General features: G+C 40.7%; 1 protein-coding gene across 1 annotated transcript; it reads right to left on the reverse strand.

Moving 5' to 3' along the window:
* Positions 1 to 602: 602 nt before the first annotated feature.
* Positions 603 to 18112, reverse strand: LOC138611762 (NACHT, LRR and PYD domains-containing protein 12-like). Its single transcript, XM_069684996.1, has 13 exons — positions 17982 to 18112; positions 15941 to 16060; positions 14720 to 14839; positions 12840 to 13054; positions 11405 to 12708; positions 10857 to 11338; positions 8996 to 9169; positions 7251 to 7424; positions 5532 to 5705; positions 4294 to 4467; positions 3320 to 3493; positions 1743 to 1916; positions 603 to 837 (listed from the first exon to the last, which is right to left on the reverse strand). The coding sequence occupies exons 1-13, from the start codon at positions 18110 to 18112 to the stop codon at positions 603 to 605; spliced, it is 3651 nt and encodes a 1216-aa protein (XP_069541097.1).
* Between the last annotated feature and the right edge of the window lie 919 nt (positions 18113 to 19031).

Raw genomic sequence — 19031 nt, forward strand, 5'->3', positions numbered from 1 at the left:
TGTCAGGGCCGTTGCTATGACGCTTGTGGCTGGATTTTTGATGTGTGCACAAACCTTTGACGCAACCTGGTAAGCTAGCAAGTGGGGGCCAAAAAGCTGATTTTTTAATTTATTTTCCAAACCTCCCTCTGAGCCAGCTAAGCATCTGAGAGAGAGAGAAACAGAAACCTCACCTGACAAGCTGACACCAGCACCTGCACCTCCCAGATCTGTGCCAGTCAGCCAACAGCAACAGGGACAGCAGCAGTTATCCTGGCTCTCTAGGCTGTTTACAGTTTGTTGCCTACATTTGTTTTTCATATTTTAATATGCCTTTAATGGGAGTGAAAGTATTTTTGCCAACATGTGAAAACTGCAGTACTGCATTTGAGTAACATAAACCGTGTGCACACATCACAGCTCATTTTGGTCAATGCAGGCAGAGGGCATAGTGCATAATAGAGTACTTGTCGAGTATGAGATGTGCTTGACAGCAACAGTTGACAGGGGAGCAAAAGTGTGTGCAATTTAGGCTATTTGTCAGTTGATTTCAGTTGTGCACAAAGTTCTTCATACATCTAGGCTATTCATTTTGCTCTCAAATAGCACCATGTTTGTGCATTTTACACAGCACCCCCTCCCAGAAAATAGTTCCAACGTCCCTGGAAACCAACTCGGACTGACCTCAGAGTCTCCAGGCTACAGTGTGGACTCTCCACAAGATCCGACAGCAGCTTCACTCCTGAATCCTGCAGCTCGTTGTAGTTCAGATCGAGCTCTCTCAGATGGGAAGGGTTGGACTTCAGTGCTGAGGCCAGAGAAGCACAGCTGGTCTCTGACAAACTGCACCAACTCAATCTGAATAAAGAATAAATGATGTGACTTTAGAATACAATTATCCTGCGGTGTAACACAAGAAGCACCAGTGGCTGCATCTATACAAACTCATGCTGTGCTGCCAAACACAATAAACATTAAATACAGTAAAAACCAGCAGGAAAAAACTGAAGAGTCAACTTAAAATACTTAAGTTCCCTAGATGCCAAATAGGTCAGAATAGGTCTTAAGGTCCATTAACTCAAAGCATCTTCAGTTTAAACTTTTGAGTCGTTAGATATGGAGGATATCTTGGGTCACAATTAATATTAAAAGTCCAAATACAAAATTAAAAGAGATCAAATTAAAAAAATTATTATTTTACTACACTACAAGGAATAATTAAACTTAAAAATAAAAAGGAAAATGAAAAAAGATAATTTAAAATGTAAAATTATAATTTGAAAATGTGGAGTGGCAATGAAAAACGTGATAATTAAAATGAAAAGCTTAAATGGAAATGCTCAATCTTAGAAGCTTAAATTGTATAGATGAAAATTAAAATGGAAATAGCATCCATTAAGCATTTGGCTTTAGCCTTTTTCCATTTTCCATTTTCCATTTAACATTTGGAAGGTGTATGTAAATGAGGGGGCGTGGCCTAACGGCCGGAGGAAGGAATCCAAATGGCTGGGGCGCAAACGGACTCTAGTGACAGCCTTACTGCGATGAAATCAGGGTTTTTCTTATTATATGAAGGTTTTAAATGTGTAACTCAACATTGCTCTGCTACAATCAATGGACCAAACCAGTGAAGAAGAAAATAGACTTTAGCATTATGGTAATCAGAGTGGAATTGATCAGTATAATAGCCTCATGTCTGCAAGGTGTCAACACAACTTTTACATCATATTAATCTCAGCACAGAAGTAAAAATGGTTTCTGACCTCAGTGTCTCCAGTCTACAGCGTGGACTCTCCAGAAAACCACACAGTAGCTTCACTCCTGAATCATGCAGCCTGTTGTCACCCAGCTGCAGCTCTCTCAGATGGGGGATGTTAGACTTCAGAGCTGAGGCCAGAGCAGCACAGCTGATCTCTGACAAACTGCAGAGACTCAATCTAAATAAAGAATAAATGATGTGACTTTAGAATACAATGTTCCCTTTAATGTTTAAAGGGGCTATATGTAAGATTTTACATATATTCATCAATCCAATATTTTTCATTGCCAATGTATGAAGGGATAGTAGAGGAACTGATAAACTGAGACCTTCCCCAACTTCCTCCATTGCCCCTAACAACCTGTGGGCTGATTTTTATGTAAAGCACTCTGGACGGTTTTTAGGGAAACAAGAGGATGTGACGTATCTACGCGTTCGTGAGTACTTCTGCCGAGAACTCAATCTACGCCACGACAGTCAACAGAACAGTGTGCAACACGAGACAACGCAAGCTGTGAAATGGAGATGGATAATCCCAACAAACGACCGGCACCCACAACAACAACACCAACACACAAGAATAAAAAACTAAAATAAGTTTTATCTAGTCTACCTTAGCATGCTCGCTAACGTTATGACCAAAATACTATCTGAGTGTGTATGTCAGTTATCTAGCCTGACAAATAACTTTGCCAGCTAACATAAATGGTAATGGTAAATTATGTAGCAGAACAAAGCTAATGTGTATAGCTGCAGATTGTTTTCTATTTGCCAATATATTTACAGCTAAGCAGGCAACAAGCTACCGTTAGCTTGTCTGCTATCGCAGACAATTTGCTAGTTAGGCAACGTAGCAAAACACCGCCGAGTGGATAACATCAGCTAACCCACACAGACTCCTGGGAGCTGATCCGGCTGGTAATTGAGTAATGTGCCGTTTGGTTAGGAGGCACGATGCCAGATCCATGCAGTGTAGTTATGTTACAGCTAGTTAGCAAACCTTAGCATGCTTGCTAACGTTATCACAACCAAAATACTATCCGAGTGTGTATGTCAGTGTTGTCAGTCTAGCTTGACAAATAACTTCACCACATAACATGATACTAACTGAGGTATTATGACAAAGAGTGTTGATTGTGGACAACATGATGCTGGTCAACATGATACCACACGACTTGTCAGTGAAAAGTCAACAGAGCCGGTGAGTTCTGAGATTGAGCATGCTCAGTTTCGTGTGTCTTCGGCAAAAACCCCCGGATGCTCGTTCATGCACGCAAGTGTCCGTGCGAGCGCGTACAAGAAGGTTGACTGCAGTTTACTCAACGGCCAACCGTGTCGCTAGGAATGAGGATTTTCTGAAAGTTACATAAAGCACCTTTAAAAAAAACAAGCAAAGTTCAAGAGGTTCACAGTGAATTGTACAGTGTAGGATTTTTCTTGTTATATGAAGGTTTTAAATGTGTCCACATAGCTCTGCTACAGTCAACGGACTAAACTCAGCCTCATCAGCCTTATGTCTGCAGTTTACACAACTTTCACATCTTATTAATCTCAGCACAGAAGTAAAAAATGGTTTCTGACCTCAGAGTCTCCAGTCTACAGTGTGGACTCTCCAGAAAACCACACAGCAGCTTCGCTCCTGAATCCTGCAGCTTGTTTCTGCTCAGCTGCAGCTCTCTCAGAGGGGAGGGGTTGGACTTCAGAGCTGAGGCCAGAGCAGCACAGCTGATCTCTGACAAACTGCAGTCACTCAATCTGAATAAAGAATAAACGATTGAATTCAATAATGTACAATGATAATAATGTGTTCAGAGCTGAAGAGGGTTAAGAAGGTAAAAGTTTATAAATGGAAACTCCAAACACCTGAACACAACAGGATGCAGGTTAAAATGTGTGAAATACATAAAGTGACAAAGAGCTCTCATTAATATTAATGACAACATGCTGCTACTTTAATAAAGACGCAGTGACTTCACCTCAATTTGCAAGCACCACCAACCATACAAACTCATGTTGTGTAGCCGAACAAAAATACAAACCCGAAGAAAATGATTTGAGATTCTACTCAAACTTACAAAGTTTCCAAAATGCCAAACATTATAGAAAAAAATGTGGGGGAACTTTAAACAAACGACAAACAGTGGAGATATGAACTCAAAGAATCTTCAGTTAAACGTTTCAGTCAGTAGAAGCAAAAAACTGTTTCATCAAAATGTTGGAAAAAGACTGAATATATTTGGTATTTTCTGATAGTACAAACAGATTTTTTTCAATGCATTTCTTTATGTTGCTTATCTTAAAGAACCTGATGGAGATTATAGGATAAAATCAAGTGTTTAAGATGTTCAGAGTGAATTAGACTTTTCTTGTTAACGTTGTCAATCTGTAGCTGAACATAGCTCTGCTTCAGTCAATGGACTAAACCAGTGAAGATAGACTTTAGCATTAAGATACTCAGTGTGACTTATAATATCAGCCTTATGTCTACAGTTTAGTGTCAACACAACTTTCACATCATATTAATCTCAGCACAGAAGTAAAACATGGTTTCTGACCTCAGTGTCTCCAATCTACAGTGTGGACTCTCCAGAAAACCACACAGCAGCTTCGCTCCTGAATCCTGCAGCTTGTTGTAGCTCAGCTGCAGCTCTCTCAGAGGGGAGGGGTTGGACTTCAGAGCTGAGGCCAGAGCAGCACAGCTGATCTCTGACAAACTGCAGTCACTCAATCTGAATAAAGAATACATAAGATATAATCTATTCTTGAGGAAGAGAGATGCATTCCAGAAAAAAAGGTATAATCCCTTTTGTGGGGGTTATGTATACAACATATATCTCTGAGGTCACAGTCGGATAACAAATTCTTGAAAGCACGAGTGCTTGGCGTAATAATGTAAGTCCTTGAAGTTTCGTCAATTCTTGTATCAATAACCGCATTGAAACCCCCCCAAATAAGTTTAAATCCATTCATTTAATTTAGAATTGTACACAAGGAGGGAATAGATGAACTATGATATGTATAGGGAGCAAATACAGAAATAAATGCAGTCTTCACACCATTGATGGCTGTTTTCACAAACGAAACCCTTCCATCTTGGTCCTACCCCTTTTTGATAATACTAACTTTGAGGTTTGACCGAAAAACAATTATCACTCCTTTTGTTCAGTTGAAGAGTGTGCTACCACCTTGTAGTCAGCTGATTTGCATACGTCTTGCTCTAGTACGTGGGCTTCTAGTAACAATCCGATATCAACCTTTTTCTTCTTTAAAACGTTTTTTTAGTGTCATTTACCCTGAACGTTCCACGATAAAACAGATAATCTTACCATAACTTTATTAGATTTGATTTAATAAGCAGTAAATAGTTTAAATGTACCTTCATAAAAAAGAAAAGAAAACGACATACATCCAAAAAAAGACACATTATGCAAAACACTATTTAACCTATGCCAGATGTAGCCCATTCCCTCCTTACATCTCAAACTCCCCTCCCCTTTCTTCCCCCACCCCTCAACTCCCACCCACCAAACTGATCAGCATTATCAAAAAAAAAGCAGGAAATAAAGATAGATTCATGTCCTATTAGTGAATATACTTCGCAATGTCTGATAGAACAGATCTAGTCATAATAAGGCTTAAATGTGTAACTCAACATAGCTCTGCTTCAGTCAATGGACTAAACCAGTGAAGAAGAAAATAGACGTTAGCATTAAGATACTCAGTATGATATCAGCCTTATGTCTACAGTTTACAACTTTCACATCATATTAATCTCAGCACAGAAGTTTCTGACCTCAGTGTCTCCAGTCTACAGCGTGGACTCTCCAGAGAACCACACAGCAGCTTCGCTCCTGAATCCTGCAGCTTGTTGTTACTCAGCTGCAGCTCTCTCAGATGGGAGGGGTTGGACTTCAGAGCTGAGGCCAGAGCAGCACAGCTGATCTCTGACAAACTGCAGCCCCTCATTCTGAATAAAGAATACATGATGTAGATAATACTGCAATTATAATATAGGCGGACGTGTTCAGGTTTTGAATGAGCAGCACACGACTTTGTCCTAATCAATGCACATTTTTCTCTTCCACCTCTCCATTAAGACAAACATGTTTCTGATGCAAACTATTGATTTGTTTTTGCTGAAATCTAATGGTCCGTTTCTTCAAATAACTTCTCAATGCTTACATGAAATCAAAGCAACAGTTTGACTTGCAATGAAGAATAATAGGAAATAATATGGAACTTTAACTCAAAGTTAATGCTATTATCATCACTTAATGTGGCTTTAACCAGGTGTAATACTTGTTTTTTTTAAGGATGCTGCACCTTTTGACATGTTGAGTTTGATGTGTGATTTAATCAATCGATTTAATTATTGAGTTTCTAAAGTTTGACTGAACTTTAATAAATCATGTTGTAAATCACAAACACTATGACTGATTAGTCATTTTTAATCTTCAAACAGGCTGCTGTTTGTTGCTCTTAGCTCTTGTTTGATGCACACCACAGCAGCTGTGTCAGCTTCTGATACCATGAAGGTCATCACAGCTCCTACCTTCACCTTTAATGAGTTTTGCATTCATGGCTTTCTTTTCTATATTGACCCTGTCTCTCTGTCACAGAAGGTCGACACCAATGTGAGTCGTGAAAAAAACTTTCAAACATATAATTTTTCTCTTTATTTAACTTTACTAATAGTTCAGCAATCCAGGCCATGTCCACACATACACGGGTATTTTTCAAAATGTAGCCTTTTCTCGACATTTTGGCCTTTCGTCCACACAAACGCTGTTTTAGGTCACTGAAAATTGATCTTTTGTAAAACTTCCGCCTGGCGTAGCAAACTGCAAAATGAATTTGAAAAGCTCCTCCATACTACATACTACCGCTGATCGCAGTATATAGCATGTAGTGTGTAGTACATAGTACAGCATTTCGAACACAGCCAATTATTTTGGCTCGTGACGCCAGGCTGTGCGCCGTTATCTCCTTTGTGAGGCGTCACTGATGAGGCGACATTCCTTGCAAAATGACGGACGTGACATAAACAGTGATGCTGAACAGGACTTTTTACATGTTTACACATATATGTACAGTTACGCGTCTACTACATTGAGGAACAAAGGCGTCGGGATAGATTTTTTCAGACGTTTGACTGGCTGCGATTCTTCTTCTTCTTCTTTGCATGATCGGGTTATATCGCCACCTGTTGATGTGGCGTTCTCATGACAGCGTTTCTGTTGTGTTTTTGCGTTTTCGTTTGGACGGGATTTTTTTTTGGAAACGAAGGAGGCAAAAACTCAATTTTCAATAATACCTGTGTACGTGTAGACATGGCCTTAGAAAGACAAAGGATTTTTGAAAACAGTTAAATTTTAATTCGATCTGTGATCAGGTAAATCCTGATAATTAATGAACAAAAACTTTGGAAACTTAGTTAATGAGTGGAGCGGAATACAAAAACTAAATAAGCCGAAATTGTTATTATTATATTTATTATGATTATTCAACTGACCCCAGTGTCTCCAGTCTACAGTGTGGACTCTCCAGATAACCACACAGCAGCTTCGCTCCTGAATCCTGCAGCTTGTTGAAATTCAGCTGCAGCTCTCTCAGATGGGAGGGGTTGGACTTCAGAGCTGAGGCCAGGGAAGCACAGCTCACCTCTGTCAAACTGCAGAGACTCAATCTGTATAAAGAAAAGATGGTGTAGATAAATATGCATTTATAATCCAATTAGATGTGTTCAGGTTTTCAATTTCCATTAATCCATACGCCGCTTATCGCAGGAGGGCTGGAGCCTATCCCAGCTGTCACTGGGCGAGAGGCGGGGTACACCCTGGACTGATCGCCAGTCAGTCACAGGGCTGATGCACAGAGACAAACAACCTTTCGCGCTCAACTAATGGAGGGATCTGGAGTACCTGGAGGGAACCAATGCATGCACGGAGAGAGAACATGCAAAGTGCACACAGAAAGGCCCCCTATAACCAGACTTTGAGACTTTGAAGTCTGTTTGCTTCTAACAAAACAAACCTCCTCCTACTTAACCACTTGGTTCAGACTCTGACACCAACATGAAAGAGTTGAGAGAGTACAGGGGGGTATACTACGAAGCACTTCTTCCCGGGGTACAAACTAGATCACCATGGTAACTTTTGCTGAACATCCAACCTGAACTAAACACCACCTACTGATCAATCAGGTCTCTTGATTTAGGAGCTCTGTGAGCTGATCGTGAAAGGGAGGAGGGAGAGAGAGACTGGTAAAACACTTCCACTTAAGATATGAAAGTAAGCATTCCTGCTGCTTTAAATTGTGGTTTTATTTGCTCCATAGTTTGGTACGGCTGGGCTGAGAAATTAACGTCATTAACGCAACAAAAATACGTCTGTGCAATGTAATTCATCACAATGTTATAATAAATATGTTGTGCTCTAATGATGGAGCAGTGATCTTATTATATTTGGACATTTACACAGTCTGCCTTTATTTGCCATTTGTCCATCCTGCATTCAGCAGCTGCAGCTGAGTGGATTTTAGTCTGGATTATGTGTAATTTCTTCATATCTTTGTTAAATCATAGTTTGCTCTGAGTTTGTAAAAGATGTGGATCATTTGCTCCAAACAGCCCCTTTTACATGAATGCGCTCATGGAAACCCTGGACTGAAGTGTTGTGTGACCGCTTAGCGTGATTGCCTTTGTCAGGTTAAGTGAAGCCAGATCAGGAAAAGAGACCCTGGACCCACTTAAATACACTCCATAAACTCGCCGTCTGTGTTGCCACAGCGTTATCCAGCAGTAGGACAAGGTGCCGCTGTTAACAAGGTTACTCTCACTTCTAAACCACCAGCTCCGTTATGCGAGGCGGCTCGCCTTCTGTCGAACGTGACAATCTTTGATATTATTTCACATATCGCACTGAAGACTGAAAATATTGGCAGAACTGTCATTCGTCACAGGTTTACATCTCGAATGGCACGTCTGCATAGTTTCTCGATTAAAAAAACAACAACAACCAAACAACATCCTGCTCTGTTAGCGTATTTTATACTGGTAACGCGTAGTGGCATGTCTAAATGCGTAGCGACGCAACTTAAAGTGCGTAAAGGTTGGCAGGTCTGCATTTGGAAAGACAAAACATTTTTGAAAACAATTCTTCTGATTTCTGATCAGCAAATCCTGAAGATTAATGAACCAAATTATATGATATCATTGAACACAAACAAAAAACCACAGGCTACAGTCAGTAAACTTACTTAAGAGTCTCCAGTCTACAGTTTGGAGTCTCCAGTCCAGCACACAGCAGCTTCACTCCTGAATCCTGCAGTTTGTTGTCGCTCAGCTCCAGCTCTGTCAGATGGGAGGGGTTGGACTTCAGAGCTGAGGCCATAACTTCATAGTGAGTCTCCGACAGTCCACAGTTAGAAAGTCTGTTATGACACATAAATGACATGATGTTATAATGAAAGAGGACACTTTGTGTTACTTCATGAATTTGGTGACAAAACAATTTGCAGTTTACATGAAGGTTCAGCTCACATCTTTCTGTGTTTGACATTTCTGTGTTTCTCATACCTGCACGCTTTAAACCTTGATAAGAAACCATTTTAACACTTGAATGATAACAGTCAAGAAAAATGATCTTTCTTTTCTGGCAACCAGCTGCTTTCAGGTTCACTTGCATGAGCAGGAAATTTCAGCGACTACTGCCATACAGTACAGAAATTAACAAAAGCCTTGAATATAGTAGACATGTACCGTTGCAATCAGAAATATTCAACCCCCCTGTAATACTGTAAGGATTTATCAATGACATTCAACAGGATGTTTTGCTAATATAGCCATGTCAGAGTCTTTGGTGGCTGTGAGGGCACTCAACCTTTCGGCCCTGGGAGAGTGGTGAAAGAATCAACTCACTGCAATCAGGTGTGTGTGGCACTGATTGGCTTTGATTAAGCCCAGGTGTGGGGAGTCTTCAAATACCCTGAGTCTCCAGTGCCCTGTGCTGACTCATTATCTCACCTTCAGAGGTAGTGAGAGGTTCTCCATGTGGCTTCTCTAGTTGTCGGTGTATCTGCAAACACCAACTCAGAACTTTGTGTGTATTTGTGGTCAATTGTCTGTTTCCCAGGGAATCATTTGGGGTGCTGGAGAGTTTGTGTGACTCCAGCCTTTTGGGTTATCAAAGGCCTCCCGGGCAGCCTTTGCCTTTAGCTTTGAGTTTTCTGGGTCTCCTGGACAATTTTGGTTTTGAGTCAGCTGCTTGGCAGCGGTGATTTAGTTAATCATTTTAGTGCTTTATTTCATTAAGGAAGCCTGTAGCGGCTCTATACAGTTTTGTTGTCTTTTTCCTCCCCTTTCCAATCTATCGCTACTGCGACACTACTTGAGACACCCCTGGGTCTGCACCTGCTAGCTGTGTTGCATAGATAAACCCCATGAAGGTGTGCAACGTGAGTTGCAAGCATGGGTAAGACAAAGGAGCTTTCACAAAAACTGAGAGAGGAAATTATTTCATTGCACCTGAAGGGCAATAGGTACAAGAAGATTTCCAAAAAATAAAACTTTCCAAGAGACACCATTAGGAGCATAATAAGGAAGTTTAAAACATGTGGAACAGTTGCAAACCTGCCTAGCCGTGGGAGAAAGCCCAAAATTTCACCAATAGCCCGTAGCAATTTAATCAGGACAACTAAGAAAAACCCCTGTGTTATTGCAAAATGCCTACAGGATGATCTGATGAAGGCCGGGACAAGTGCTTCAACTGTATGATGAGCACTGAATAAACAAGGCTGGACTCCGAGAAGCACTCCACTCTTGACCAAGAATAACATTAAAGGTTGACTAGAGTGTGCCAGGATAAATTTGGATAAGACTGCTGAGTTGTGGGAGACAGTTCTATAGACTGACGACACCAAACTGGAACTTTCTGGACACATGGACCAGCGGTATGTCTGGCATGAGAAAGGCCAGGCGCATCGCAATAATGTCTTTCAAGGTGAGGGGGTTGAATATTTCTGATTGCAACTGAAATAACATTTTTGTTGATATTGTGATAATTGAAGAAGTAAACTACTTATCAACCCTTGATAAAATGTTAATCTGATCTGGACTCACCGAGCCTTTCTGCACTTCCTCACAGCTAGAATCAGTCTCTGTCTTCCCCACTTCGATGTGTTGTACTTCTTCAGGTCCAACTCATCTAGAACCTCCTCTGACACCTGCAGCATGTAGGCCAGGGCAGAGCAGTGGATCTTAGAGAGTTTTTTCTCTGATCTGTTCTTTGACTTCAGGAACTCTTGGACCTCCTGATATACTGAGTGGTCGTTCATCTCCCTCAGACAGTGGAAGAAGTTGATGCTTCTGTCAGGAGAGATATCATCAATGTGAAACTTCTTCAGGTTGTGGACGACCCGATGGATGATTTCTGGACTGTTGTCTGTCCGGCCCAGCAGGCCTCCTAAGAGTCTCTGGTTGGAGTCCAGAGAGAGGCCATGAAGGAAGCGAACAAACAGGTCCAGGTGACCACTCTTTCTTAGAACGGATTCTTTCATGACATGCCTCAAGAAGACATCCAGGGCTGGGCGACTGCTATCGTCCTTTCCAGGAAACATAGAAATGTTCTCAAAAAATGACTTTGGGTTTGAGTCCCTGCATTTGCACGCATTTAGCAGAGCCTCCAGGACTTGTGTGTTGTTGTGTGTGTAAAAGTGGAATATGAAGACTGCAGCCAGAAACTCTTGAACGCTCAGATGAACAAAGCAGTAGACTGTTTTCTGGAAGATCACACACTCACTTTTAAAGATCTTCGTACAAACTCCTGAGTACACTGAGGCCTCCGTGACATCCAGACCGCACCGCTCCAGGTCTTCTTGGTAGAACATGATGTTTCCTTTCTCCAGATGTTCAAATGCCAGCCTCCCCAACTTCAGAAGAACTTCCCTGTCAGCCTCCATTAGCTCCTGAGGACTCACCTGATGTCCCTCATCATACTTCTGCGTCTTCCTCTTTGTCTGAACCAGCAGGAAGTGTGAGTACATGTCAGTCAGGGTCTTGGGAAGCTCTCCTCTCTGGTCTGTGGTCATCATGTGCTCCAGTACTGTAGCAGTGATCCAGCAGAAGACTGGGATTTGACACATCGTGTGGAGGCTCCTGGATGTCCTCATGTGTGAGATGATTCTGCTGGACAGCTCTTCATCACTGAATCTCCTCCTGAAGTACTCCTCCTTCTGGGCGTCAGTGAAGCCTCGTACTTCTGTTAACCTGTCAACACACGTAGGAGGGATCTGATTGGCTGCTGCAGGTCGGGAAGTTATCCAGACGAGAGCCTTGGGAAGCAGATTCCCCTTGATGAGATTCATCAAGAGGACGCTGACTGATGACTCCTGTGAGACGTCAGACATAACCTGATTGTTGGTGAAGTCCAAAGAAAGCCTGCTTTCATCCAGGCCGTCAAAGATGAACAACAGTTTACAGACGGCGAGCGTCTCCGCTGTGACCTTCTGTAATGATGGATGGAAAACACGGAGCAGCTTGAGAAGACTGTACTGCTCGTCTTTGATCAAGTTCAGCTCTCTGAAGGAAAGCAGAATCAGCAGACTGACATCTTGGTTCTCCAAGCCCTCTGTCCAGTCCAGAGTGAACTTCTGCACTGAGAAGGTTTTTCCAACACCAGCGACGCCATTGGTGAGGACCACTCTGATGTCTCTCTGTTGGTCAGGTAAGGCTTTAAAGATTTCGTGGCACTTGATCGGAGTGTCATGGAGGGTCTCCATCTTGGAAGCCGTCTCGAGCTGCCAAACCTCATGATGGGCATTAACCTCTTCACTCTGTCCCTCAGTGATGTAGAGCTCAGTGTAGATTTTTTTGAGGAGGCTTCCACTTCCTGTTTCATCAGTTCCTTCAGTCACACGTTCATATCTCCTCCTCAGACTGACCTTATGTTGATCTAAAACCTCCTGCAGACCACCTTTCGTAAAAAAATGTGAGATTAACAACAAGAACAATAAAGACTGACAACATAGACCACTTGACGCTGGCTCACACATAATGACATCAGCAGACTAAACACGGTCTTACTTTTTAAAGTGTTGGTCTGACTGGCGATCTGCAGTCCAGCTGTTGTTCTGGATCTTTTTCCACACTGGGGACAAGAGGAGTCACCTGATGAACCAGACTGGTCCCAGTATGAGGCAATGCACTGTCTGCAGAACCAGTGTCCACAGCTGGTAGAGACTTGATCCCTCAGGACGTCGTGACACACAACACAGCAGGACGGCCGTTCGTCCACAGAAACATGACTCCTCTTCTTCTCTCTGCGAAGACATTTCTTTATGACTAAAATGATTTGTTGAATTTGGTAGAAAAATATTACCATGTGATCAACACTGTCTAGAAGCTCTGATAGCTCAGAGGGCAGTAAAAGCAGTCTTATTAAACATTTTGTGTGTCACACCGCGGTGAGGTTTGTCTCGTTCTGGGGGGTTTTTGTCTCGTGACTTCCTGTTTTATTTTGAAAATTAACTCTCCTCTCGTTTCAGGTCACTTGCCCTTTCTCATCGGTCTGATCGTCTCCCCTGATTCCTGATCGTGTCCACCTGTTCCCCATTACCCTCATGTGTTTTATGGTCCGTTTCTCCCTTTTGTCTTGTGCCAAAGTGTCTCGTCCTTGTCGTGCACCACAGCCAGTTGCCACAGTCCATGTCGTGTCTCAGCCGTGTTATTCTCACGCCACGTAAGCCAGTTTTCTTTGCCTCCTTGCGAGTGATTTTTTGTTCGTACATTTCAAAGTTTAGTGCCTAGTTTAGTTCTGTTTTATAGCCGTTTTGCTATCCTTCTTTTGGAGCGATCTTTCGTTCTTATTAAAGTTTGATAGTGTTTTGTAGAGCCTCCGATTTTGAGGAGTGCGTTTTATTTTGGTCCGTTTTCTTACGGAGTTTGGTTTTTCCTCCTTTGGGAGTGATTTTGAGTTTTGTTCATAGTCTTTTGTTTTCCTCCTCGCGGAGAGATTTTCCGTTTGTTCTTTTCCTTTTCCTTTTTGTGATTTTGTCCCTCCTTCACGGAGTGGGTTTTTGTTTGGAAGATATTCTTCCTGTGTTATTTTTTTCCCTGATAACTTAGATTCATGGATATTTTCATAGCCTGTTAATTTGTCACTCTGTCAAAGAGGTCAATAATTCTAATAAAGTGTGCTTTGACGGTCTACTCTCTGCATCTGAGTCCTCATTCTAGCCCAGGCCTGACATTGTGGTCCGCCTGTAGTTCGTTATTAATACAGATACAAAACATGATAGAATTAGTCGCCAAATAAGCACTTTGGCTCTCACAGAGAGTTAGAGCAAAAGCGCGCCCTATAAACTACACGCACAGTGAGCCTATCGGAGAGAGAAGAGATCAGTGACCAAGTAAGCTGGTATTTTCTTGTTTGTGTGACCTTGAGATTTGCAGGTCATATAGTTTGTTAACTTTAATATAATCTTGTGTTTTGTAGCAAGACACTTATTGCGTAACCATGTCATACATGTGTGACAACATCCCCCTCCAACCAGCTGCTCCGAAGTTTTACAGCACTGTTTTATTTTCAGATACCATCATATGCCTTGTCCCCTGGTATTGCAAGATCCATTACAAAAATGGATACCGCCCAAGCCTACTACACTGTTCTTATATGAACTGATTCAAGATGGCACCAGGTAGATCATAACAGCTCATATGAAAACCACACATGAAAAATAAATTAAATTTTCAGCAGATTTTTAATGGTAATGAATTCTTTATTTTCTGGAAGTGTTCATTCTGACACGGAGGTTTCAAGTGTTTTACTGCAGAAAAAACAGAAGCTTGTGGATATAAAAGTCAGACTATATCCACCTCAGTTTGAAACTGTTTCTGCAGGAATAATTCTGCATCATAATTCTATCAACAAAACATTTAGTTCTCATCGTCTGTCAGATGAGTTTACAGTAAAAACAGTCTCTTACTTTGTGTCTGAGGGTGCAGGTTCATCACTGAAGTTTGGAGGATGATGATTGGACCGCTCGCTCTTCAGAGACAGACAGCTGGATACTGCAGACTCTGCTTTCTGTCTGTTGGGCTGAAATCTGCAACACACAAGGTGTCTTCATTATTATCACGAGTCCTTGATAAATTCTTAAAAAAAAACATGTTTTACACAAGTAGTGAGTTAAAGATAAGATAAGCTTGTTGTGCCAGAGAGAAAATTCACCCTGGGTAACAGTGCTACACACAAGTGCAAACAACTTTAAACTATATGTAACCAACAAGAGTACAGTGGTACAGCAAAGACACATACTTAAACATACTTAAGTAAATGTAAAATTACAGATTTTAATAACTACTTAAAAAGTACAAGTACACAAAAAACTACTCAATAACAGTAACGTGAGTAAATGTAATTAGTTACTTCCAGCTCTGCATCTAAGGTCCTGATAACACCTGAATCCACGAGAGAATTACAAAGGTGAACTTTGAGCTTTATTCTTCTTCACCATGTTTTACACAAGTAGTGAGTTAAAAATAAAATAAGCTTGTTGTGCCAAAGAGAAAATTCACCCTGGGTAACAGTGCTACACACAAGTGCAAACAACTTTAAACGAACCAACGAAAGAGTACAGTGGTACAGCAAAGACACAAAAACAATGCACATAAATAAAATATTTAAAAGATCTGTAAAATATTGCACAGGCCGTGTGTTGTAAAACAGAAACTCTAAATGCATAGACATTTTAAAAGTTAGACTTTAAATCGTAAAACCATAAAGCCATAATTCGGGAAACAAAGAGCGAGGACAAACATTTAACACCGACAGTTAAAGTGAGCAAACGTTTTCAGTGCGCATGTCGTACAGTTATTATATGAACTGATCTGAGATGGCTCATCTGAAAAAGAGCAAAACCAACAAAATATTCTGAGTAATGCAAGATTGGGAAGAGTTACAAATCTTTAGAGTCACTCTGAGGGACGAAAGATGTGAATATATTCTCAGTGTTCATTCTGACATGGAGGTTTCAAGTGATTCACTGCAGAAAAAACAAGTTTGTGGATATAAAAGTCAGACTATATCCACCTTAGTTTGAAACTGTTCCTGCAGGAATAATTCTGCATCATAATAATACTTCTATTAACAAAACATTTAGTTCTCATCGTCTGTCAGATGAGTTTACAGTAAAACAGTCTCTTACTTTGTGTCTGAGGGTGCAGGTTCATCACTGAAGTTTGGAGGATGATGATTGGACCGCTCGCTCTTCAGAGACAGACAGCTGAATACTGCAGACTCTGCTTTCTGTCTGTTGGGCTGAAATCTGCAACACACAAGGTGTCTTCATTATTATCACGAGTCCTTGATAAATTCTTAAATTCTCCTGCTGCTGATGATAATTAGAAGAGTAAACGTTTGTCCTCTTAGACTAGCTTTTCAAGGTGACTGACAGCTTTCACAGATACTAAGAGGAATAAATGAATTCTCTCCGTCACAAACGTTATTGAAATGTTTGATATGCAGAAAACCTAAATCGGCACAGAACAGCATTTTCAGATGTTACTGAAATTCATCACATAACTTCACCTCAGCAGAAGATTAAAGAGTTTACTCTGTTCACTAGGAGTTACAGTACAGCCCTCAAATCTTTCCTCCAGATGACAAGTGATAGCAGCCATTTAATCAGAGGTGGAAAGAGTATTAAAATAATTAAGTACAAGTAAAATGACCAGTCTAAAAAAGTACTCAAGTAAAAGTAGCTTGTTTAAAATGTACTCAATGCAAAAGTTACTTAGTTACTTCTGTAACAACAGGAGGGGGGCTCTCCTGTGTAGTGCAAAAAGGACAAGAGGATATAATCTCAAAGTAGTTGTTTTTAATTAAAGGAAAATCTAAAACAAAATAAAACATGTCGTCACACGACAGTTAAAACCCTTAGTGAGATATAATGTGTCATTTTAGTTCAGACCATCCCATAAAACGTTTTCAAACAATACAACCAGTGAAGGTGGCATCAATTGTGGATTCTGTAGACCATCCTTGAGTCATACTGCAAATCTATTCATCAAAACAGGTTAAGGGCACAAGTGTTGTGACTTTCCCTAAACGAACCAAAGAAGGAAATCTCAGGATCAGCATTCAACGTTTCTCCTTCAGCTGGCTCTGCACCGCTGCTGTCTGACTCGTCCGTTTCCTCCTTCCTTGTTTGTTCTCCTGCCCATCGTTCACTGCAGATGTTTACGGGGCCTGATATTTTTCCCTTTCGTTTTTTATTTAGGCCGACATTTCTTTTACTCAGTAGCAGATGTGATTTAAAATGTAGTGAAGTACAATACTACAAACGAAACATACTTAAGTAAATGTAAAATTACAGATTTTAATAACTACTTAAAAAGTACAAGTACACAAAAAACTACTCAATAACAGTAACGTGAGTAAATGTAATTAGTTACTTCCAGCTCTGCATCTAAGGTCCTGAAAACACCTGAATCCACGAGAGGATTACAAAGGTGAACTTTGAGCTTTATTCTTCTTCACCATGTTTTACACAAGTAGTGAGTTAAAAATAAAATAAGCTTGTTGTGCCAAAGAGAAAATTCACCCTGGGTAACAGTGCTACACACAAGTGCAAGCAACCTTAAACGAACCAACAAAAGAGTACATTGGTGCATCAAAGACACAAAAACAATGCACGTAAATAAAATATTTAAAAGATCTGTAAAATATTGCACAGGCCGTGTGTTGTAAAACAGAAACTCTAAATGCATAGACATTATAAAAGTTAGACTTTAAGTCATAAAACCATAAAGCCATAATTCGGGAAACAAAGAGCGAGGACAAACATTTAACACCGACAGTTAAAGTGAGCAAACGTTTTCAGTGCGCATGTCGTACAGTTATTATATGAACTGATCTGAGATGGCTCATCTGAAAAAGAGCAAAACCAACAAAATATTCTGAGTAATGCAAGATTGGGAAGAGTTACAAATCTTTAGAGTCACTCTGAGGGACGAAAGATGTGAATATATTCTCAGTGTTCATTCTGACATGGAGGTTTCAAGTGATTCACTGCAGAAAAAACAGAAGCTTGTGGACATAAAAGTCAGACTATATCCACCTTAGTTTGAAACTGTTCCTGCAGGAATAATTCTGCATCATAATAATTCTATTAACAAAACATTTAGTTCTCATCCTCAATGCATCATCGTCTGTCAGATGAGTTTACAGTGAAAACAGTCTCTTACTTTGTGTCTGAGGGTGCAGGTTCACCACTGAAGTTTAGAGGATGATGATTGGACTGCTCGCTCTTCAGAGTCAGACAGCTGGATACTGCAGACTCTGCTCTGTCCTCCTCTCCCTCCACAATAACATTCATCTTATCAAGAAAAAACACGACTGTCACACACAAGAACGAGAGAACAGGAAGTAACACACACAAACGGTACAGTTGAATAAAACCAGTCAGCGCTCCACCTGCTCAGGGTCCTTTATGTCTTTGCTTGATTTCCTGAGTCAATGAAGGTTTTCTGTAAATAATTCAGCCAATCAAGACTTCGCACTTTGTTTATTCTAACATTTCTGTCCTCTAGAGTCCACAGGTAGAAAAGTGACTTTAACAGTCAAATTATACAAATGTTTATTAACACTCACCCTGCCTCAGCCTGCAGTTTTTCCCTCCTTCTGCTTTGCACTGTCGACTCAAAATGGAGTCTGACGTGACTGACTGAACACTCAGGTTCCCTCCCTGAATGACCCCTGATCACCTTGTCAGGTTTCTCCTCCCCTCTCTATTTAAAGGAATCCAGCTGACTGAACTAAAAAGAGCACAATAAGCAGGAGCAGGTTGTCCAGTCACATTTACATCATCAAAGAAGTCCAGAAAAGACTTTTCTGTGCAGAAATCTTTTAAAGTGAAAGAAGAACTGTTCCTACATGTTTACACAACTTTCAAGTATCATGATCTTGTTGACAACAGTGGCATGGCAGCTTCAGCAGTAGACTCTGTGTTCCTCACGTCATGGCATTCAGGAGGGGCATTTCTGAGGATGTATGTGATAAAAAAAAGAAAGAGAAAAAGAGAGAGTCAAAACAAAAAACGGTCATATTATGAGGCATAATATTCAGCTGTATAATTAAGTGAGTAAAGTGTTTTTGAAATCTTTTTTCATCAATTCATGACAATTATTTGTGCTGTTTAAAAAGAGACCTTACACTTCTACGGTAGCTTCGCATCTGCTGCATCTTCTGTTGGCAAAGAGCTACATTTTGGGTGCTTCACTTAATACATTTTAACA

The sequence above is a fragment of the Semicossyphus pulcher genome, unplaced genomic scaffold (assembly GCF_022749685.1).
Source record: "Semicossyphus pulcher isolate SPU_LCO1_2020_fin unplaced genomic scaffold, fSemPul1.0.p SCAF_11, whole genome shotgun sequence".
In the NCBI taxonomy this organism is placed as follows: Eukaryota; Metazoa; Chordata; class Actinopteri; order Labriformes; family Labridae; genus Semicossyphus; species Semicossyphus pulcher.